This window comes from Spermophilus citellus (assembly GCF_964194105.1).
Source record: "Spermophilus citellus genome assembly, chromosome: 3".
In the NCBI taxonomy this organism is placed as follows: Eukaryota; Metazoa; Chordata; class Mammalia; order Rodentia; family Sciuridae; genus Spermophilus; species Spermophilus citellus.
Window position 1 is genome coordinate 202,061,400 of NC_138184.1, and position 25,281 is coordinate 202,086,680.

The 25,281-nt window shown below is 36.1% G+C and overlaps 2 protein-coding genes across 8 annotated transcripts in view; one reads left to right on the plus strand and one right to left on the minus strand.

The window, feature by feature from the left end:
- Window positions 1-18,316, minus strand: part of ANKIB1 (ankyrin repeat and IBR domain containing 1) — a 122,840-nt gene extending 104,524 nt beyond the window's left edge. For 4 of the 6 annotated variants that reach the window (XM_081288434.1, XM_081288433.1, XM_081288432.1 and 1 more), the window contains exon 1: window positions 17,896-18,316. The gene's annotated coding sequence lies outside the window, so the exon portion shown is untranslated. Of the gene's footprint in view, window positions 1-9,784; window positions 9,881-10,793; window positions 10,810-17,895 lie in introns of those variants that run through there. The other 2 variants (XM_081288430.1, XM_081288431.1) reach the window with 2 other exon arrangements.
- Window positions 18,317-18,413: 97 nt separating this feature from the next.
- The window catches only part of KRIT1 (KRIT1 ankyrin repeat containing), a 48,630-nt gene continuing 41,762 nt past the window's right edge, over window positions 18,414-25,281 (plus strand). The window contains exons 1-4 of one of the 2 annotated variants that reach the window (XM_081288436.1): window positions 18,414-18,978; window positions 20,367-20,391; window positions 20,528-20,631; window positions 21,543-21,702. In XM_081288436.1, coding sequence (XP_081144562.1) covers window positions 20,530-20,631; window positions 21,543-21,702 — 262 coding nt within the window. In that variant the 5' untranslated portion in view covers window positions 18,414-18,978; window positions 20,367-20,391; window positions 20,528-20,529. The remainder of the gene's footprint in view (window positions 18,979-20,366; window positions 20,392-20,527; window positions 20,632-21,542; window positions 21,703-25,281) is intronic. The other variant, XM_081288438.1, reaches the window with a different exon arrangement.

The window sequence follows — 25,281 nt, forward strand, 5'->3', positions numbered from 1 at the left end:
TTAATGTTGGTCTGCCCCACTAAAGTATAAACTTGCTGCAGACAGAGGCCTTGATTGTTTTATTCCCTGGTAAAAAGCTGGTACTTAGCATTGTGGACATTAAAAATGCTTAATAAATATTTACTAAAAGGAGAGATTCCATACTAAAAGTATTCTCTTCCTCTTATCACTGAAAACATTAATCTACTTCATGTCTATAATGCTATTGTCTTTCTCCCACAAGTGTTTCAAACCTATTTTTTAAAAGGTATAAAGTATAACTATATAAGGTATAGCTAAGCCCACCCTAAAAGCTTCAATCCCTTTCTTTCCCCCTCTCTTCCTGAAATCTGAGGGTTTTTTTTTTAATGCAATCCACCTGTTCATCTGTAGAAGAGATGAAATAAGTGGCAGTTAACCATATAGAATACCAGTGCAATAGCAAAAACATCAAAAGAACTTACATGCACATTGTTTAAAAGAAGGTTTTATTTATCCAATTAAATTATAAATTTGAGGGTAACAACAGTTTTATAATTCTTTGTATTTCCCATATTACAGTGTACACATTTACCAAATCCAAAATTAAGACACACAAGTTGAAAAATATGGAAGCCAAATATAATACTTAAAATCACAACCTGTGCAAAGATTTTCTGGAACATGTGTTCACTAAATCCACAGGAACAGCATAATGCTGAACATAAGACTAAGTAGTCTCTATACCTGGTTTATCCATTTATGCATACATATTCATATTTGCTGACTATAACAAAAACTATCAGCTAGGACTGAATTCTTCATACTTTGGCAGGTCAGCAGCTTTTTTACATTAACTTCTAAACACATCTGAAACTTGAAAGATATGTTGAAAGTAGGCACTTCTACATGCCTAATGATTTTTTCCATTTAAAAAGAGCTCAACTGTTAAAACATTTCTAACTATACTGTACCCCCAGGACATTAGAAAACCTGGGAAGAAAAACTGGATGTTTTCTGGTTTGACTTCTCAGCTGGTTCAGAATTCACACAAGAGAGGTCTTTAAAATTCCATCACAATATCAGGTTCCTTAAAACATATTTTGAGCAAGGTAAGAAACAGAAGCTTTGCCCCTTTAAACAGAGTATCACTCACTGATCTTTTTGTAAATAAAACTATGAAAACAACTGAAAAACTGTTATATAAACACAAAACTATAAAGAACAAAACTCAAATCAACAGTTTAACTATTCTTTGAAGAAATGGAATTAAAGGTTTTGGTATCAGAGTAAAACTTTCAGATGTTGTTAATGAAAATATTTAACAACAGGGTTTGAAAAATAAATGTATAGAAGTAAGTCTGTTAAGAGGCCAAAATCCTAGATTTACAGAGAGATACTGATGGGAAAAACCTACTCCTGTGGTATCAGGTATCTTCTGTCATTTAATTCACATACAATACCACCTGTATTTTACAATAAAGTACACAGATTTGGGGAATTTATTTTGGAAAGGTTTTTTTTTTGGTATACTGATAAAACTGAAGGCAAACTTCAGTTTGAATCCTGGATGATTAGAGTATGAGTTACTTATTAGATTATGAGTTACTTATATATACTGACATTCAAACCCTTGTTTGCATCTAGAAGAAAGAATTCATTTGTACTTTATACATCTTTAGCTATTGATAGTGAATCATCACATTAAGTACATTCTATTGCCATAGATACAAAATAAAGGGTAAGGGTTTTCTCATGTCTCTTATCTGCTGCTAAGGCCATAGATAACTGCCTCAGACTACAAATTCTCCAATATCAGAAACCAAAACCTGAGTCCTATGTATTTGACATGTTCTGAACTTCACTTCATAGTCCATACATCTTAATGAAGTGATGAGGGGTAATATAGCAATAATAGTGGCCCTGTGTTGTGAAGAATTAAATCTGAAGCCAACCATGCTTCCTGTATCCTAAAGAAATGGTAGCAGGATGAACATGAGTGCTACAGTAAATCTTTGAAATTGAAGAGTTAGGACATGATTCAAAACGTGATCTGATTTGCATTTCCCTGATTGCCAGGGATGTTGTACATTTTTAAATATATTTGTTGGCCATTTGTATTTCTTCTTTTTAAAAATGTTTGTTTAGTTTTTTTGGCTACTTATTGATTTAGGTTATTTGGTTTTTTTGGTGTTAATTTTTTTTTATATTAATTCCCTGTCAAAGGAACAGCAGGCAAAAAATTTTCTCCCATGCTACAGGCTTTGTCTTCACACTCATTTCCCTTTGCTGTGCAGAAGTTTCTTAATCTGATGCCATCCCTTTTATTAATTCTAAGTTTTATCTCTTGAATTTTAGGGGTCTGGTTAAGAAAGTTGTTGCCTGTGTCAATGTGCTGGAGTGTTGAGCCTATTGTTTCATTCTAGCAGTTGCAAAGTTTCTGGTCTAATTCCTAGGTCTCTGATTCATTCTGAGTTGACTTTTGTGCAAAGTGAAAGATATGGATTTAGTTACATTCTTCTACATATGAATACAGTTTTCCCAGCACCATTTGTTGAAATGCCATTTTTTCTCCAATGTATGTTTTTAGAAATATATATATGTATATGTGCACATATATGTATGTGTGTGTATACACACACACACATATATATATATTCAGTTATAGTTGGACATAATACCTGTATTTTACTTTTTATGTTATGTGGTGCTGAGGATCGCACCCAGCGCCTGAGCGCTCTACCACTGAGCCACAACCCCAGCTGTTTTGGGGCTTTTATTGAGTATCAGATGACTGCATCTATGTGGATTTGTCTGTGTCTTCTATGCCTCTGATCTTCATGTCTGTTTTGATGCCAATATCATGCATTTCTGTTACTATAGCTCTGTAGTATAATTTGAAGTCTGGCATTGTGAAACCTCCAGCCTCACTCTTTTTGCTCAGGATTGCTTCGGTTATTCCCGGTGTTTCACTCTTCCCAACAATGTTTTTAAAAATATTTATTTTTTTAGTTGTAGTTGAACACGATACCTTTATTTCACTTATTTATTTTTATGTGGTGTTGAGGATCGAACCCAGGGTCTCGCACATACAAGGTGAGTGCTCTACCTCTGAGCCACAATCCCAGCCCCTTTTCCAAATGATTTTAAGGTTATTTTTTCTAGTTGTGTGAAGAATGCCATCAGTATTTTGATGGGGATTGCATCAAAACTGTATAATGAATTTGGTAGTATGGCCATTTTGACAATATTAAGTCAGCCTATCCAAGAACATGGAAGATCTTTCCATCTTCTAAGGTCTTCTTCAATTTTTTTCTTTAGTGTTCTATAGTATTCATTGTAGAGGCCTTGCATCTGCTTGGTTAGATTTATTCCGAAGTATTTTATTTTATTTTATTATTTTGAAGATAAGGTGAATGGGATAGCTTTTCTGATTTCTCAGCAATTCATTACTGGAGGACAGGAAGGATTAATTTATATATGTTGACCTTGTATTCTGCTACTTTGCTGAATTGGTTTATTAGCTTCAAGTTTTCTGGGTCTTCTAAATAAAAGATTATGTCATTCGCAGAGATAATTTGACTTCTTTAATTTTCTTCTTTTCCCTAATTGCTCTGGCTACAGTTTCAAGAACCATATTGAATAGGAGTAGTGAGAGCAGAAATCCTTGTCTTGATCCTGATTGAGAGGAAATGCTTTCAGGTTTTCATCCATTAGTATGATGTTGGCCATGGATTTGTCATATACAGCTTTTACAACATTTAGGTAAGTTCTTTCTATCCCTAGTTTTTCCAGCATTTTAAACATGAATGGGTGCTGGATTTTTTCTACATCTACTGAGATGATTATGTGACTCTTGCCCTTAAGAACATTTATGTGGTGAATTATCTTTATTCATTTGTGAATGCTGAACCAACCTTTCATCTTTGGGATGAAACCCACTTGATCATATGTACTATCTTCTTAATGTGTTTCTTTTTAATGTGGTTTGCCATTATTAAGGATTTCTGCATCTGTGTTCATTAGGTCTGAACATGTTAGTTTGAAGTTTTCTTCCTTGACATATCTTTGTTTGGTTTTGGTATCAGAGTAATACTGGTTTCATAGAATGAATCTGGCAGTATTTTCTCCCTTTTGATTTCATGGAATGATTTGAAGAAGATTGGCACTGGTTCTTCTTTAAAGGTCTCATAAAACTCAGCTGAGAATCCATTTGGTCCTGGGCTTTTCTTTATTGGAAGGCTTTTAATTGCTGCTTTAATCTGATTGCTTGATATTGCTCTAAATTTTCTATATCCTCATGATTTAATCAAAACTCCAATGTGATTTGATCTCACTCCAGCTAGAATGGCTATCATCAAGAACACAAATAATAATAAATGCTGGTGAGGATGTAGAAAAAAAGATCCCCTCATACATTGTTGGTGCAACCACATTGTAAAGCAGTATGGAGTTGACTCAAAGCATTAAGAATGGAACCACCATATGACCGAGCTATCCTACTTGTTGGAATTTATCCTAAAAAATTAAAATCAGCATATTATAGTGATATAGGCATATCAGTTTTTATAGCAGTACAATTCATAATAACCAAGTAATGGACCCAGCTCAAGTGCCCATCAATAGATGAATAGATAAAGAAAATTGGGCATATATACACAATGGACTTTTATTCAGTCATAAAGAATGAAACTGTCATTTACTGGTAAATGGATGGAACTGGAGAACATAATGCTAAGTGAAATAAGTCAGACTCAGAAAGTCAAGGGTCAAATGTTTTCTCTCATATATGGAAGCTAGACTAAAGTAACCGAAAAAAGGTTTGGTATGGGAATCCCATGAAAATAGATAGGAAATTGGTGGAGTAAAGAAAAGGTATAGAGGAGGGAGGTGGGAAAGGAAAAGAGAGAAATGATATAATGAAATTGACCAAATTATGCTATGGTCATATGTATATTTATGAATATACCATAGTGAATTTCACCTTTATGCGTATCTATAAAGCAGCAATTAGAAAACTACAAGTAAGTACAAGGAAGAGAGAGGGAAGAAGGAAGGGAAAAAGTAGTGGGGACTAAAGTGGAGTAAACTGTATTACATGCACCTATGATTATGTCAAAATGGATCCCAATGTTATGTGTACCTACAATAATGCACTAATAAAAACATAATTTTAAAAACGATTGTTTAAAAAATATTTATTTTTTAGTTAGACACAATATCTTTCTTTCTTTATTTTTATGTGATGCTGAGGATCGAACCCAGGGCCTCGCATGTGCTAGGCGAGTGTGCTACCGCTGAGTCACAAACCCAACCCCTTAAAAACGATTTTTAAAAATGACCTGGCAACAAGGCACAAATACTTGAAATGAAAAATCTAAGTCATTATAACTTTCATAACAAGTACATAAAACTCAAGTCTTTGGAAGTGAAAATTTAAAAAAAAAATGGGAAGAGAATGGGCCTCCATAGGATCTAAGTGTTCCAATTAAGATACTTATTAATTAAGCACATCTACACAAAAACTTAAATCTGTAAAACCCTCAGAATCAGGACTAAGTTCCTGATCTTTCTAGGAGAATATGAAAGAAGCTATGATATAGCTACAAATTATGACATAAAAATCATCTAAAATCAAGACACATGCCAAAATATTACTATGACTATAAGGAAACACCACAGTCAATGACAATAATTAATAATTCATATGCCTCAAGAATATTAACTTATGTTTAATTATTTTCCAACATAATACATAAACTTAGGAACTATAATTTACACCAAGGAAAATATGTTGCAAACAAACAAAATAAAACACATAGTAATTTTAAATCCAAATCAGAGAGAGGCATAGAACATACCAATTTAGGAATAAGAAGCAGAGTAATTAAGTGTTAAAAGACAATGTGGCAGGCAGCCACGATTTCAGATGCACTTCTCAGAAGAAATATATACATACTCTTCTCGGCAGTTAAAATAAATTCATGCACCAATATTTACCTACCACCTATCATATGCCAGGCATTGTTCTAAGGGTAGGAGAATATAGCAGGAACAAAATAAACTAAAACTGTTGGACTCATATAATTTATACTCTATGTTCAATAACATAAGGTGTTATTTTTTAAAATAATAAAACCAGGAAGGGGAGGGAATGTTGGCATGTTGTAATGTTTTAAAAGGTAATTAGGGAAGGTCTTACCAAGGTGACATCTGAGAAAGAGCTAAAGGAGGGGAAGTAGGAAACCATGTAGTATCTAGGGGAAAGAGTATTCCAGGTATAAGGAATACCCAGTGTACAGAGAGAAGCATACCCTACATGTTCAAGGAAAACAGGCCAAGTATGCAGTATATAGACTGAGGAAGGAAGTAGTAAGTATAAAATCAAGAGAACTAATGGGAGGAGACAATATGTTTAGGTAGATTTTTTGAAGGTCACTGTAAATCACTACACTAGGTGAAAAGGAAAGCCACTGGAGGCTTTTATCAAAGAAATGAAATGACCTGACTTTTATTTAACAGGATCACCCTGGCTGGTTGTCAAGAAGAAAGGGGGGTGTGGGAAAGCCAAGAAGACGACCAGTTAGGAATTGGCTGTACTAATCCAAATAAAGGATAGTAGACTGAATTAAGAAGGTAGCAATAGAGGTGGTGAATACTTCATCCAATTCTGGATGTATTCTGAAGGTAAGAGCAGACAGAATTTGCTAATGGATAGGAAAAATGAGTAAAAGAAAAGGAAAAGTTAAGAGGCCAGGCACAGTGATGTACATCTGTAATCCCAGCAGCTCAGGAGGATGAGAGAAGGATCACAAATTCAAAGCCAGACTCAGCAACTTAGCGAGGCCCTAAAAACCTCAGTAACACTCTGTCTCTAAATAAAATACAAAAAAGGGCTGCATATTAACAAACTTCAGTTATTAAGTGCCCCTGAGTTCAATCCTCGGTACAAAAAAAAAAAAAAAAAAAATAGCTCCCAGATACTTGGTCTGAGTCCCTGGAAGGATGGAGTTATCATTGCTGAAAGGGAAAGATTGTAGGAGGTAAGGTTTGAATGGGAGGAGAGATCTGCTAATTTTTGAGAGACCTATTAGATATTAGATAGGCAAAAGAATAGACAAGACTGAAACTGAAGTGACAGGTCTGGGCTAGATACACAATTCAGAAATATAATTGTATTGTATAGTTTTCCAATTTTAAAGTGCTGAAATTTTTCTCCAGGTATTAATTATTCAATACATACATGTTAAATAGGAAACAAAAATGAGGAATCAGGAATCCAATTAAGGAGTCAGAAGTATATGCAAACTACATCAAGGAATGAAAGGAATTGATAAGGAAGGTGGTAAGAAGCATCATGCAAAAAAATCAAATATTTATATAATTTTCAGGTTGCAAACTGGCACACTGACATCATCAAATGTGCTACATTTTACATTTAAACTGGCCCCTGATGTGTAGCTGATGTCATCAAATAGGTCTAAACGCAAAAATTCCAAATAGAGTGTTTTGCTTGTTTTGGGTACTGGAGACTGAACCCAGAGGCACTTCACTATTCAACTACATCCATCCCAGTTCTTTTTATTTTTTGAGACAGAGTCTTGTTATGTTGCTCTGGCTGCCTTCATACGAGAGAACCTCCTGCCTCAACCTCCCAAGTGGCTGGGGTTATAAAAACTCTCTTTTAAACATATTCTGAATAGAAGGTGGATGAAAGAACCCTTAAGTAATTGAACTTGTACTGTGTTTTTTCCCTTCAATTCATCCTAGACATTATGATACATTTATCTTTCTATGTCCATATAACTTTGTTTTTATCTTTTCAAATGGGTTAAGATTTGGAATTATAGTTAATTTCAACCATTTTTTAAATTTCCCCACCCCTCCAGGCTTTCTCCATCCGAGTTTCTCATCTAAAGCAAAAAACACAGAAAAATGACTTCTCATTTCTTAAAATTCTCTCAGTGGTTGTATATAACTATTACCATTCTAGAGGCATAGGGGAGAAATAATTTCACAAATAGATAACAGCAACAACAGCAGCAGCTGTTACCTTTTTAGTAATGAAAACACTCAGGTCCCACCCAGACATAACTGAATTTAGAATCTTTGGAGGTGGGACCCAGCACTCTGCATATTAACAAGCCCTCCAAAGGATTCTAAAATATGCTACACTTTGAGAACCTCTGGCTTAGAGCAGTAAGGCTCAATTTCCTCAAGGAATGTCAAATGAAAAAGGTTACTAGACTATAAAATTCTTGAAAACTTAAACTTATTATTCTACATTTTCTCTTGCCTTATACATTTGACATTTAACCCATACAGAGTTTTTGAGTAGTTAAAAAATCAGAAATAACCCCTCCCTCTTAAACTCCCTATTTCTTCTCATTTTATGAAATCAATTTATAAGTTAAACCTTTATTGTCTCTTCTTAGTGCTATTTTATAGAAAAAGTAATGACTTTCTAATCAGAATATACAACTTTTAAAATAAATCTGTTGATGTCAAGTTACATTTCAAATATAGGTAAAACGTGGCCACACTGGTCACACAGCAAACACACCCCTTCACAAAAGTAGAAAAATCACTTTATAGAAATAGAAACAAATATTTTAAAACCACAGATGCTTTATTTATTATTAATAATGCATGCCTTTCTCATTCTTTGCTCTGTATATTAAATATGGAAGAACCATAACATTGATAGAGTGCTATCCAGCTTTGTAAGGACATGCCATGCCATGCCATGCCAGCATCATTTCCCCCACTGTCCTATCAGTACAATACTGTTCCTAAACTAATTTCAAGACTATTCACAATAACTCCTTCATTCATGTAATGTGGCAAGTTTTCTGATCAACATTTATCTTCCTGGTTATATTCCATACAACTCCAAGAGTGCCAAAGAGTGGAGAAAGCCAGAGAACAGTTTGTTGATTCTTTGTGTCCCAAGCTGAAACCATTTTAATTGTACTCTAATTTTATTTCCCAAGGGGTCCCAGGTAAGGTACAAGTAACATACAGGTAATAGGTGAGGGGAAAATAAATATTGTGGAAGGCAGTGTAGAACACATGGAAACAATATTTGTTTAAGATCCTTTTAGTTTGACTTAATTCCAGCCTTCACTTGCCATCATTTTATAATAGAGATAGAAGCCAAAATATCATATTCTGTCTCATATTGTTGACATTTAGTGCTTATTTTAAAATACAAACTCCTTGAGAATAAGAAGCGTATGTTTCTGTTTTTTTAATATTTATTCTTTAGTTTCAATTGGACACAATATCTTTATCTTACATTTATGTGGTGCTGAGGATCGAACCCAGTGCCCCATGCATGCTAGGCGAGCGCTCCACCACTGAGCCACAACCCCAGACCCAGAAGTATGTTCTAAACATCTCAGTATTCACCTGCATTATTTTTACGAAGGTATTTAATGAATATTTATTTAATACTGGAACAGATTCTAATATCCCAGAAAAAACTTCTTGCCAAGACCAACATTTGCCAATTCACAGCTTATCTCTTAATTTGTTTTAGTCAACTTTTTTTCCTGATGTGACTAAAAGACCTCACCAGAACAATTGTAAAAGAGAAGTTTATTTAGGGGCTCACTGTTTCAGAGCTCTCAGTCGATACTCAACTCCATTTCTAGGGGCTCAAGGTAAGGCTGAACATCATGGTGGAAGAGTAAGTAGGTGGAGGGAAGCAGCATACTTGATGATCAGGAAGCAGAGATAAAGAGAGACTCCACTCACCTGATACAAATATATATCCCAAATGCATGCCCCAATGACCCACCTCCTCCAGCCACACCCTACCTACCTTCAGTTACCAGTTAATGCCATCATAACTCAATGATTTCTCCTCTGAACATTCTTGCAAAGTCTCACACATAAACTTCATGTTGAATAATACAAACTAAGACCAAAAAAAAGATTGACAAAACATGTTTGCAAATAAGAATTATATGCATAACAAATATATCAAAGAGCACCACAATTTAGTAAGAATAAAATGAGTAAATATATGAATAAGCAATTCATAGAACTAAAAAACAAAATGAGAGAACAGGGCTGGGTGCTGTAACACACACATGTTATCCCAGCAGTTTGGGAGGCTGAGGCAAGAGGATCAAAAGTTCAAAGCCAAACTCAGCAACTTAGCAAGACCCTGTCTCAAAATTAAAAATAAAAGGGCTGGGGATGTCGCTCAGTGGTCAACCATCCAAGAGTTCAATCCCTGGTACCAAGAAAAAAAACGACAGGTGTGGTGTCACATGCCTGTAATTCCAGCAACCAAGCTGAAGCTGAGGCAGGAGGATCACAAATTCAAAGTTAGTCTTAGCAACTTAGCAAGATCCTATCTCAAAATAAAAAAGAAAAAGTATTGGGGATGGATGTATTTCGATGGTAAAGCACCCCTGGGTTCAATCCCCAGTGCCCAAAAAATAAATCAAAGTGGCCAATGAAGATACTTAAAAATGCTTAGCCTCATAAGTAGTTAAGGAAATGCAAAATTAAGCACCATAGAAGCCTTTTGTCTTTTTTTATTGTCAAAGAAGAGCATTCAGTAATAGTAAATTTGTAGGGAAAACAGCCACTCTTAGACATTGATGGTAACAATAAGAATTGTGCCAGTATCTCTGCAAAACAATTTGGCATCATGATTAAAATTCAATTGGTGAATATTATGTATATAGATATTTATTATAACATATTATTGTAGAACAGTAGATTAGTTATATGTCCAAACGAGCAGTTACGGTTTCAGATGCTACAGAACAAACTACCCCATATTTAGAGTTTTGAAACAACACCATGTTATTTCTTACAACTCTGTAAGTTGATTTGAAGTTTCTTTGCTGATTTCATTTCTGGCTTCTCTACTGGTGCATTCAGCTAAGGGTCAGCTGGACTAGTAGATCCAAGATAACTCACTTTAATGTCAGCTGGTTGTTGGCTGGGTATCATGGTTCTCCTGTAACAGACTTCTTATCCTTCTATAGGCTAGACTAGCTTTCTTGCTAGCAGTTGTAGGAAAGCATTCTTTGAAGCTTCTTAAGGATCTGGCTCCAGAACTCAAAGATTACTTCTGGATGGAAGAAGCAGTAAAGGGACATTGCAAAGAGAAACATATACTAGGATGGGAGACATTTATTTTATATATATATATATATATATATATATATATATATATATATATATATATATCGTGTGTGTGTATACATACATATACATATAAACATACACATACACATACATACATACACCACCACAGTTAGGTGGCAGAAAGTTGTCTGGATATATGTGTGTGTACATACTCACACACACTGAAATAACTATATAACTGTTAAAAAGAACACTTTATGTATTCACATGAAACTTTCAAGATATGATAAGTAAACAAAACAGAACCCAAGGTACAGAATATTTAACATTACCATTTGTGTGTGAAAAAATCATGTACATATGTTATCACATCCATGTATGCTTGTAATTCCTCAAAATTTATTTTAAGATTAACTACTGAGGCATGCAAAAAAGTTAGCATGCTGGCTGATGATGCAGGGCAGGGAGGCCCTGTTAGCACAATTACCTCAGATAAGGACAATTAGGGTTATGTGGGGATAGGGAGTTGTACAGAGTTATGGGTCTAGGGAGAGGTTGTAGATTCATAAAAAGGTATAGGCCCATTGGCAGTCCATGATGTACAATGATGAGGCAGATGTAGGAGAATGGTAACACAGTCATGGTTTGGATACGAGAAATTCCCTATAAGCTCCTACGTTAATACAGGATTATTCAGAAGTAAAATGATTAAATTATGAGAGCTGTAGCCTATTGGTCCATCTGTAGCCTACTGGTCCATACTGAGCGGCAATGTATGCAGGAGGGGCATGGATGGAGGAGATGGGTCACTGCAGGTATACCTTGAAAGGTTCATCTTCTCTATGGCCCCACCCATTTCTCTCTCTCTGATTCCTGGCTGCTGTGAATGGACAAGTGCTCCTCACCATGCCCTTCTGCCATGATGTTCCACTTCACCTTGGGCCTACAGCAATGGACTTGGCCAACAACAGACTATACCTCTGGAACTGTAAGCCAAAATAAACTTTCCCTCCTCTAAGTTGTTCTTGTCACAGTGATGAGAACCTAACTAACACATACACATTGAGTAAATAACAACTGGGCACATGATAAATATATTTAGGCAAAAGCCAAGTTAAGTTTCTTACTACCACAGAAAGAATTTATAAACATGAAGAGGGGCAAGGTTAGAAAGAATCTTGGGTATCACACTGGAATTGAAACTACAAAAACAAACTAATGATTTTATAATATATACACATAGGCATAGAAATAATTAAGTACATATACAACTTATTTATATATATACATATGTATACAAACCATACACTTGTATCCTAATTTTATTCATGAAGATCACTTGATAGCAACGACTCCCCAATAGCAATGAGCACACTACGCCCCAAATCTTTGCTTTAAATATGACCCTTTACAAAAACAAAAGTCAAAAACAAGGCTCCTTGAAGAAATGGCTGCTTCTAGGACCAGAACAAGCAAAGCACAAGATGAACCAGGAACAACTTGTTCTACCAGAAAGTACTAAGAAAATGCACAATGAATAAGATAGGAGCATGATAAATAAGCATGGAAGCCAGTTTGATGGGGGCTCCCCCTGGCTAAATAGGGGACAAATTAAATAGCAAAGTAAATAATAATGGTAACAAATCACAACACATTGAATAAAGTCAAAATTCATGAGTCTTTTTATGCATTTAATTAATAGAAAAGTGCCTTATAATATCAACAGTACATATAGAAGAAATAATGGAAATAAATAATGGCAATCATCATAAAAGTGGTTAATTCGTATGGGAATCATCAATAACACTAAGGCTAATGAGAAGAGGTTTGATTAAGATACTGGCACAGTGATGGACAATATCTCTACAAATACTTATCAATTACAAAGGGAAACAAATATTATCTTGTTAACATCACTACTAGTGACATGGTTTGACACTGTATGCCTCTGGATGCAATGCATCAAGAAGGGCACAGCACAATTTGTATGGTATTTCTAACCAGGAAAGTATCATCTGATTGGGGTCATGAGGAAACATTACACAGATCTAGAATAAAGATCATTCTACAGAATGCAGGCCCTGTATTTTATAAAATGGCCAAAGACATGAAAGACCAGGGAAAATTGAGGCTCAAGAAATTTAAAGAGTTATGACAACTAAATAGAAAATGTCTTTCTGTTGAGTTGTATTTTGGTTATACAACATAGTGCCTTGTTTTTAAGAAGTATACGCTGGCCTGCTTAAGGTTGATAAGATACACATTTGCAACATGCTCCAAAGGTTTTGGGAAAGACTGATAATCCAGGCACATATGCATGTATTATGGAGACAGGGCAGGCAATGGAAGAAATGCAGCAAAATATTAACAATGGAAGAAATTGGGTGAAGAGATTCTTTGCAGCAGTTCTTTATACTATGTACCATTTAAAATTTGAAATTATTTCAAACTGATGTTTTAAAAATCTGAAATAAAAATGTGATATAGAAAATTTGATGGTTCAGCAAATATGAATCAGTCATTGTCTGAAGCCAGGAAACAGAATGAAAGTTTTGGCTTAATATGCTTATTTACATGCCTTCTTTTACCATATTTGATGCATTAAAAAGGAAGACAATGTTTTTATGCCTACTTGGAGAACTAAGAGCATCTCAATGTTTTAAATGAATATTTTCTTCCTGAATTTTAAATGGGCATTTTACAGCTAAATGAGGAAGAGAATCCTGATTTGTTCATCAGTGTAGCCTCAGTCAGCAACTAACAAATTTATGACATGCTCATAATTCCTTGAATAGGAAGTCTACCACAAATATTATTCCAAACAGCAAAATACAGTGACTTAAAAATATCAAGGATTTTGGTACACTGAAAAGGCGAGACTATTTAAATCAAGTTAAAATTACACACACACACACATACATACACACACACACACACACACATATCAAACTAAGAATAGAAAAATTTCAAGCATTTTCTTTCTTAGGAACTTGAGAAGTATTAATTATCTGCTCTATACCCCTAAAAACAGCAAACTGTTAATAGTTTTTGGTTAAAAAAATTGGAATAAGATGTTTAATATACCAATGAGACTTCTGGAGATAGTGGAAGACCATGTTAAAAAAAAAAAGAGTGTGGAAAAAATTAGTAGAATTAACTGTATCAAACTGCTGATAAACACATATCCTACTGATAACAAATAAGTAAAATCATTTTCGAATTTGAAGGAATACATTGTCTTTACAGAAACCAAAACTCTCCCAGGCATTTAGATAGTTAGCCAAATTAAACTCTGAATTTTAAAAGCTGAACATATGTCACATGATTTTCCTAGAGAATAAACACATTTTAATACATTTTATAGGCTCTTGGTTCCATTGTTGAACTTGAAAAAAAATTATGCATGGCTGAAGATCTATGTTATAGTTACACATAATGAACTTAAGAAGTATGTCTTTCCAAAGGTTTAAACAATAACTGAAAATTACATTTTGATATGTAATTATCTGTTTTAGAACATAAGAGATAATAATACTTTACGAAATTACGATTTGTCAATTTGAAGCAACATTAGAAAATTAAGAACTGTTACAAATCTATTAAAACTTCTTCCCCCCAAGGAGTGTAAGTCAAATCATTTCTAGCATATTACAAGTAAAAAAACATTCAGCAATACTATAAACCAAAATCTGTATGGCTTTCAAAACAAGATAAAATATTTTTAGGACTATTCCAAAAATAAAATAAAATAAATAGAAATTATCAGGACTGTCAAAAATTAAGCACTCAATGGGAGGCATTTATTATGTTTATTCTTATAGAAAGGATGCAAAACAACCCTGTAAAAAGGTGAAGTGTCTTAAAAATCTATTAGAGAAATCTATAAAGACAGTTGGATAAAGTCAGCATAATATATCTACACTGGTAAATCAACTAAGGAAAGGAATCTTGACATAACACAGAGCCTTGCACATGTAGAGGTGTTCAATAATGGTTTACTGAAATGAAGTGAGCATGAAAAAAATTTTTTTTTTAATCTGGAAAAGCAAAAAAAAAAAAAAAAAAAAGAAGGCAGTCTGAGGTTGTCTGAAAAATAAAGTAAGAGTACAAAAATCACTGTTCCCTAAGCAAGTCACTTTGAAAAAGAAAATACCTAAGCATTTTTAGAATGATGCATGGAAACTCCCTTCAGCTGATCTCTAATAATGACTGAGCCTACTCTCAAATTCTTTCTGGAAATGTATCATGTATAAAGTCTAACTGAAATAACTATTTTAAAATTTAACTTAAATGAATGCTGTATCACCAAAGAAGGAAAAATTACCAAAAGCAGCAAGGAACCTTTTCTACTCTCCATTCAGTAAGAATCAGATGAACTTAATTCATAATTCTTCCATCTACTGTATTTATATATATGAAAATCAGCAGAACTTTTACCTACAAGTAGGTTGTAAATACACACGTTTCACTTTCACAAGTCTGAGTGTGTGTGTATATATATATATATATATATATATATATATATATATATATATATATATATATATATATATATATACACACACACACACACACACACACACACACAAAATGAAAGGAAAGACAATCAACTCTCTCAAAAGTGGGCAGTGCCTTAATGCAAAAGGGTGGGGCTTGGGTTGTGGCTCAGGGGTAGAGCCCTTGCCTCACATGTGCCAGACCCTGGGTTTGATCCTCAGCACCACATAAAAGTAAATGAATAAAATAAGGATATTGTGTCCAACTACAACTAAAAAATAAGTATTAAAAAAAATACAAAAGGGTGGCAAAACCTTTATCTCCCATGTCTAAGCAGCTACCTGTGGTAGTCCTTGCATAGGAGAGTCTGCGTGATTTTAGAGCTCTTTGGTATTGTAAACAGAAAATCCTCAGAGACATGAAGGGAAAAACAAGTGAAATATGAAAATATGGTCCTATCTTTCCCACCCTATCCCAAGGATAAGAAGAATCAATAGACATTAGTTTATTAAAGACTTCACAAAGTTATTGCCCATCAGCTCACTATGACACCCATTTTTTTCTTATTTAAAAACTGATCATTTTTACAGAACACAAAAGCCACACCCTTAATAATACACTCATCTCTGAACAGTGCTTGGCTTCTATGACAAGTAAATGTACATTTTCAGAGAGATAGCTGAGGCTACGTCTCCTGAGCCTATTTCAAACTAAAATCTGTTAAGTGTAAGTTACAGGTCAAATAGCTCCAAACCAACTGCTGAGAAGAGGTTGAGGAGAAAAACATTAAATACATCTATTTCTCTTAATGAAATAAAGTCTTTCAAGAAACCCATCACCAAAGCTACTGGACTACTAATTTAGAGAATAATAACATTTAATCTGCAAGGCACAGAGTAATATTATTCTTAAATTATTATTTTATTTCTATGGTGCTTTGAAAAGTAGTAAATTCATGAAGGCATATGAGACCTACTCTCTAATCATGGACAGTATTAAAATTATATTTTTATCTAATTTCTGGAAAGTTCTGCAGTATCAGCTTAAGAAAGCAAACCAAGGGGCTGTGGTTTTGCCTCAGTGGTAGAGCACTCACTCGCCTAGCACCAGTGAGGCACTGGGTTTGATCCTCGGCACCACACAAAAATAAAATAAAGATACTGTGTCCACCTACAATGAAAAAATAATTTTTAAAAATGCAATAAAAATTTTAAAAAAGAAAGCAATTAAATTTTAATGAGAAAAAAGGTCTAGTAAAAAAATCTGAAAATAAACATTAAAGACATTCATAGTTAACTTTTTTTGACTAAAGGGAGGAAGGTAGGCACCAAGGTGTGCAACATCTGCGAGTGGTTAAGGTCGGTTCCTTGGAAATTAATACCTTATAAAATATAATCTGACATGATCTTTAAAAATCATATTTTAACCACTGTATGTCTCCATTAACAAAGAAAAAGCTTTTAATACAAGGATTTTTCACATCATGCACAAACATTCACTCTTGCAAACTAAGAACTACATGTAAATCAAAACACTTAAAATTATCTAAAGTTATCCAAAACATACTACTTGGAGCCTCAGGGTTTTGTTTTCATATTCTTTCTCAGATCTTAGTTGTAATGCAGTTTTGGAATGGGTCTTCATTTCAATATAAGACTGTTCAATAAGCCATTCCATGTAAATAGAGCTTGAGAGACTAATTCTCAAAACCACCTCAGGAGATGCTTAATAACATCTCCATCTCCAATTTCCTTCGACTCAAACAGCAACATACAGAAAACAGTGCACACACATAGTTAGGAAAGGAGAGGAGTAAGGGTACACAAAAGCGCCCCATTCTTTTGTTTTGGTGGCAAAAGCAGCAAAACTAAAGATTTACCGAAGCCATCCACACCTATCCCCACCCATCAGAGCCCTGCAGACCCTACCATCCATCAGCTCCTCAAGACACTAGCCAGAGCCTGAGGTTGGTAAAACTCATGGTTTTCCACGTTTCAAAGATGGACTAGGGAGGCTGTGTCTGGGGGTACTGATAGAGAGGACACAAATCCTTTGAGGACAGAGGGACAAGGCGATGCATCTAGATGGGGAGGATGGGACGCGTCACAGAAACCAGGTGGCTTGCAAATTCGTCAGGAGGAAGAGCTCCACAAGGCAGACACAGGATGCTGCCTGTTCAGTGATGGGGACAGACGGACAGTGCTCCAGAAGGGGAGACTCACGATCCTAAGAAACACGAGAGGGCGTGAACTAGGCAGGTCTGAAGTCGGATCCCAAAATGGGTTGAGACAGCGTCAAACAAACCCATACGGAGAGGCTGAGACTTACGGTTACTTCTTGGGCTCAGGGTAAGGGTTGGCTGGACTCCGCACGTCTGCAATTCTGCCTCCGCCGCGGCCGCCCCTGCCTCTCGCGCCGAGCCGGTGTCCTGAGGTACCCTCCCCGCCCCACCCACCCGGACAGGCGCCCCTTCCTCGCGCGCCTGGGTGCACCCGCTAAACGGAGGCTGCCGGGGTGCAGGGTGTGCACTGGAGGCCCGCAGAAAGCGTAGCGTGAGCCGAGGGCACCGGGTAGAGGCTCAGACTGGGCGGGCGCCCCCCATCCCTCTCTGGCCGCCGCGCCGCCTCTCTCGGGGGAGGGGAAGAGGGGGCGGTGGCTCTTGCCTCCGCCTCACGGTCAAGTCCGGCTCATGCTCGAGCCTTGCGCGCGCGCGCGCGTAGCCCCGGCCGCCCTCCTCCCCTCCCCTGCCTCCGGCTCCGTCGCTTCCGCCGCCACCACCGCGGTCTCCGAGCCGCCGGCCACCAGTCCCAGAAAGCCTTGTAGCCCGGGCCAGCAGCGGGCAGGAACGGTAGCACCTCTGCTGCCGACCCGGAAGTTCTTCCGCCACCAACCGCGAGGCTGCGAGGGGTGTGAACCCGGAAGCGATTTTCTCACCCGGATAGCGGCAGGATGAAAAGATAGGGCCTTTGAAGATCTGGGAGCCCATAATTTCTGGAGAAAGTGCAAGGGTGAACGGTGCTCAGGCGCGAGGAAAGGGAGGGACAATAAAAAGCGGGTGCGCAAAAGGTTCTCCGACGCCAGAGACCCGAGCTCTCGGGGTGTGGGGTGGCGAGCGCGAGAGAACGCGCCCGGCGTCTTCTGGTGGCGACCGAGGGTCCTGCTGCTACAGGAAGTGGGGCCGGGCTGCTGTGCCTGGGAGAAGGGAAGGAGGGATGAAAAAACGGTGACGGTACCCCGCCCCTACGGTGACCGTCCCACCCTGGGCGTTGAATGTAGCGGCCCCAGAGACTGTGGGCCGCCCGCACGGGTGAGACCGCTAGGTTTCCTTCGCGGAAACGAGAAGCGAGATCCAGATTCCAGCGAAAGAAAAGAACTCGGAGACCGAATCACCTCCGTATCTAGTTTCTCCAGGCAAGGAATTTCTTTCTACGAATAGTTACTGAGAAGCCAAAGCTACCTTTGAGGTGGAAACTGCGCAAAGAAGCTTGCAGTTTTCCTTGAAGGGTGGTAGCGGAGGTGGGGGAGTGAAAGGCAGAGTGTTTGTTGTCAGGTAGGAAAACCGAGTCGGAGCTCGTCATCATAACTCACTTTCCCTTTCTTCTGTTTTTGAGGCTTTTCGTTTTCTTTCTTTGCTTTTTCTCCATCGTGCTTTTAGCTTCACCAGAAGTCTTTTTATCTAGCTGGCCTAACTAAAAAATCTCAGTTCCATTACTTTCCCACTCTCCCAGAGAGCTGTGTCTCTTTAGTGTTTGTTTGCAAGCAGTCTAACATATTATTCTGCCCACGGGCACCAAATGTTTCTTCTCTACCGCCCCTTCTCCAGTCATAGTCACAACCAAAAATGCCCTTGTGTATTTTAAAATGATACCACCCCCAACACTTCATTTCTGAGGCCTCATTACTTACTATATTGTTATTTTTGCCTAAACATTTTCTGGTATTGAGTGGGAAATATGACAAAATGCCACATGTTTCCTGTACATAGTCACTTAAACCGTCATTAAAACTCAGTCTCAACATTTCATAACATATCTAGTTATATCTTCATTATTGTTAGCTCAGTTGTTTTCTTCCTATCCATTTGTATGTGTTCTCTGTCTTTTCAGGCTTTACCTTGATTATTAATATAGGAATATTATTTCCCTAAAAAAAGCCTTTGTTTACTTATTTCATGTCACAGGAAGAATGTATATTTCAAATAGTCAAGTGTGAATATTTCTGGAAAGCCAGTTTTAAGAATCTTTTGGGAATGCTAACATTAAAAAGAAAAAAAAAACTAAGTGATGAGCATTAACAAATAAAGCACTTGACTGATTTCTTAGCCTAGGTTGGCCAAGACAGGAATTGATTTGCTTCAAATTCATTTTGGAAAACTAAGAGTTACTTGATTTCTCTTTGTAGATACTTAATGGCAAAACTTGTTTGTGTAATTGTGCCATGTATATTATACAATGTCTTCACAATACATTGTCTTTTAGGGGGTTTTCAGTCTTTAAGGAGGTGTCCATACATCTCATTCACATGTATAATTTATGGAAAATGAGTGTGCATTGATCTGAATCATTGTTTCAAGTCATTATTTGCAAAATATTTTATAACCTCATGACTTTTTTATGCCTAAAAGACAGATTCTTAACTGTCATTAAGATCTATGAAAATATGTATCTTCATTTTGAAATTTTTTTACCTTTAACAGAAGGAATTTAAAAGACTATAGGAAAATCTTAAATTATAAGCTAATATTTTGAATAGTTCCGTGATAAAGATACAATCAAAGTTATCTCTGGTTTGCCTTTTAGGTACTATCAAGTCGAAGATACACAAGTAAACATTTTTTAATTGTTTCCAAAGTGATTATTGGAAATAAAAGATTTTCAAGTTGGGATATAATACTCTATTTTTTACTTTGCCACCAATTGTGTCATATAATCTTTAAGGAATTTTTGTTTGTTTTGTAAAGCAATGGGAAATCCAGAAAACATAGAAGATGCATATGTTGCTGTTATTCGGCCAAAGAATACTGCCAGTCTCAATTCTCGAGAATACAGAGCTAAGTCATATGAAGTGAGAAAATTTAATGACATTTGATTTTCTACACTGAATGTCATTCTATACTATCATTAACATATAAAACCTTATAATATGTTTTATTTATTTATTATATATTTTAAACCTTATTGATAAGCTGGTTATTCTAGATCTCTATCCATCATTGTCTTTCTGCTGCATGCCTTTTGAGCATTTAAATATTTGATTTATGTGTGTAGGTTATTGTATAGTAAAAGTTATTCCTTTGAGCTTTTCTTACAATTTATATACTTAGATTTAGTACAGTTTGTAGAATGGTTCTCAAAAATGAAAAAACTACAAAAGTCAACTCACTCAAAATGTTTGTGTAAACATTGTTCTCGTTTTCCCAGTTTATTTTTAACTATTTAATGTATATTTTTCCCTTAAGTTCTAGGCAATCAAGTGACTTCTCTGTGGTCTTGAATTGTATTACATACATTGGTAAACTTGTAATTCAGGCAAAAATATATCTAACTGAATTGTTATCTTTTTTATACAACACATGCCTAGCACTATGAATTACTTTTAATCTAACCTAATTCCTCTAGTATTTTACTTAAACTGCTCTTTTCAGGTTTTCTGAAACCTGTTAAAGGGTACTGCAGGGGTTTTCTGTAGACTGTTGCTCCAGCAATGCGTTTGCTTATTCCTTCTCAATCATGGCTACATTGATGAATTACCTGGAAATTTTTTGAAACTGTTAGTATCAGAACTCCAGTTCCTAGACATTCTGATTTAATAGGTCTGAGATTAGGGATGGGTGTTGATATTATTATTCTAAAGCTATTCTACTTTATTACTAGACGTATTACTAGAGCTGAGAACGGCTGTTAGCGTATTACAGTATTTTAGGTAAGGGACATTTTATTTTAAACTTTCTCTTACTGATATTTTTCTCATTTAAGATTCTATTGCATGAAGTTCCCATTGAAGGACAGAAAAAAAAGAGAAAGAAAGTTTTGTTGGAAACTAAACTTCAAGGCAACAGTGAAATTACACAAGGCATATTGGATTATGTCGTAGAAACCACCAAGCCAATTTCTCCAGCAAACCAGGGTATCAGAGGTAGGAAACTTTTCTTTATTTTTCTTAACTCAGTTTTCTTTAAATACTTGTAAAAATAAGATATATTTTAAAATATACAAAAATCAAAGTTTGTTTTTTTTTTACATTTGAAAAACTTACAAAACAGAAAGTTTTTTATTAATTATATCAAGCCTTTTAAGAAGTAATTCAACTATAATTTTTCTCAAACCTTGAAAAGCATTTAAAGAAATCACAATGTTAATGATTTGGTCAGTAGAAAAAGGAAATGAAGTAGTGATTTAAAAACTATGGGCAGGGAATAAAAGAGAATTAAACAATAGCATTTGTAGGTAAAAGGATGGTGTTGGAGAAGATAATGCTAAGTAAAGTTAGCCAATCCCAAAAAAACAAATGCTGAATGTTTTCTCTGATATAAGGAGGCTGACTCATAGTGGGTAGGGAGGGGGAGCATGGGAGGAATAGATGAATTCTAGATAGGGAAGAGAGGTGGGAAGGAAAGGGAGGGGCAGGAGATTAGCAAGGATGGTGGAATGAGATGGACATCATTATTCAAAGTACATGTATGAAGACACGAATTGGGTATCAACATTTTTTATATACAAACAGATATATGAAAAATTGTGGTATATATATGTGTAATAAGAACTGTAATGCATTCTGTTGTCTTTTTTTTGTCTTTCTTTTTTTTTTGTTCTTTTTTATTGGTTGTTCACAACATTACAAAGCTCTTGACATATCATATTTCATACATTAGATTGAAGTGGGTTATGAACCCCCAATTTTACCCCAAATGCAGATTGCAGAATCACGTCGGTTACACATCCACAATTTTACATAATGCCCTATTAGTAATTGTTGTATTCCGCTACATTTCCTATCCCCTACTATGCCCCCTCCCCTCCCCTTCCATCTTCTCTCTCTACCCCATCTACTGTAATTCATTTCTCTCCTTGTTTATTTTCCCATTCCCCTCACAACCTCTTATATGTAATTTTGTATAACAATGAGGGTCTCCCTCCATTCCCATGCAATTTCCCTTTTCTCTCCCTTTCCCTCCCATCTCATGTCTCTGTTTAATGTTAATCTTTTCTTCCTGCTCTTCCTCTCTGCTCTGTTCTTAGTTGCTCTCATTATATCAAAGAAGACATTTGGTATTTGTTTTTTAGGGATTGGCTAGCTTCACTAAGCATAATCTGCTATAGTGCCATCCATTTCCCTGCAAATTCTGTGATTTTGTCATTTTTTAGTGCTGAGTAATACTCCATTGTGTATAAATGCCACATTTTTTTTATCCATTCATCTATTGAAGGGCATCTGGGTTGGTTCCACAGTCTAGCTATTGTGAATTGTGCTGCTATGAACATCGATGTGGCAGTATCCCTGTAGCATGCTCTTTTAAGGTGTTCAGGGAATAGTCCGAGAAGGGCAATAGCAGGGTCAAATGGTGGTTCCATTCCCATCTTTCTCAAAAATCTCCAAACTGCTTTCCAAATTGGCCGCACCAATTTGCAGTCCCACCAGCAATGTACAAGTGTACCCTTTTCTCCACATCCTCGCCAGCACTTGCTGTTCTTTGACTTCATAGTGGCTGCCAATCTTACTGGAGTGAGATGGTATCTTAGGGTGGTTTTGATTTGCATTTCTCTGACTGCTAGAGATGGAGAGCATTTTTTCATGTACTTGTTGATTGATTGTATGTCCTCCTCTGAGAAGTGTCTGTTCAGGTCCTTGGCCCATTTGTTGATTGGGTTATTTGTTATCTTATTGTCTAATTTTTTTGAGTTCTTTGTATACTCTGGATATTAGGGCTCTATCTGAAGTGTGAGGAGTAAAAATTTGTTCCCAGGATGTAGGCTCCCTATTTACCTCTCTTATTGTTTCTCTTGCTGAGAAAAAACTTTTTAGTTTAAGTAAGTCCCATTTGTTGATTCTTGTTATTAACTCTTGTGCTATGGGTGTCCTATTAAGGAATTTGGAGCCCGACCCCACAATATGTAGATCGGAGCCAACTTTTTCTTCTATCAGACGCAGAGTCTCTGATTTGATATCAAGCTCCTTGGTCCATTTTGAGTTAACTTTTGTGCATGGAGAGAGAAAGGGATTCAGTTTCATTTTGTTGCATATGGATTTCCAGTTTTCCCAACACCATTTGTTGAAGATGCTATCCTTCCTTCATTGCATGCTTTTAGCCCCTTTATCAAATATAAGATAGTTGTAACTTTGTGGATTAGTCTCTGTGTCCTCTATTCTATACCATTGGTCCACCCGCTTGTTTTGGTACCAGTACCATGCTGCTTTTGTCACTATTGCTCTGTAATATAGTTTGAAATCTGGTATCGCTATATTGCCTGATTCACACTTCCTGTTTAGAATTGCTTTTGCTATTCTGGGTCTTTTATTTTTCCATATGAATTTCATGATTGCTTTATCTATTTCTACAAGAAATGCCGTTGGGATTTTGATTGGCATTGCATTAAACCTATAGAGAACTTTTGGTAATGTTGCCATTTTGATGATGTTAGTTCTGCCTATCCATGAACAGGGTATATTTTTCCATCTTCTAAGATCTTCTTCTACTTCTCTCTTTAGGGTTCTGTAGTTTTCATTGTATAAATCTTTCACCTCTTTTGTTAGGTTGATTCCCAAGTATTTTATTTTTTATGAGGATATTGTGAATGGAGTGTTTTTCCTCATTTCCGTTTCAGAAGTTTTGTTGCTGATATACAGAAATGCCTTTGATTTATGCGTGTTGATTTTATATCCTGCCACTTTGCTGAATTCATTTATTAGTTCTAGTAGTTTCTTTGTAGACCCTTTTGGGTCTTCTAGGTATAGAATCATGTCATCTGCAAATAGTGATAGTTTAAGTTCTTCTTTTCCTATTTTTATGCCTTTAATTTCTTTCGTCTGTCTAATTGCTCTGGCCAGTGTTTCGAGAACTATATTGAATAGAAGTGGTGATAGAGGGCATCCCTGTCTTGTTCCAGATTTTAGAGGGAATGCCTTTAACTTTTGTCCATTCAGAATGATGCTAGCCTGAGGCTTAGCATAGATAGCTTTTACAATGTCAAGGTAAATTGCTGTTATCCCTAGTTTTTCTAATGTTTTGAACATAAAGGGATGCTGTACTTTGTCGAATGCTTTCTCTGCGTCTATCGAGATGATCATATGGTTCTTATCTTTAAGTCTATTGATGTGGTGAATAACATTTATTGATTTCTGTATATTGAACCATCCTTGCATCCCAGGGATGAATCCTACTTGATCATGGTGCACAATTTTTTTGATGTGTTTTTGTATTCGATTCGCCAGAATTTTATTGAGGATTTTTGCATCTAGGTTCATTAGAGATATTGGTCTGTAGTTTTCTTTCTTTGAGGTGTCTTTGTCTGGTTTCGGAATCAGGGTGATGTTGGCCTCATAGAATGAATTTGGAAGAGCTCCCTCTTTTTCTATTTCCTGAAATAACTTGAAAAGAATTGGTATTAATTCTTCTTTAAAGGTTTTGTAAAACTCCGCTGTACACCCATGCAGTCCTGGGCTTTTCTTGGTTGGTAGTCTTTTGATGGCTTCTTCAATTTCATCCATTGATATTGG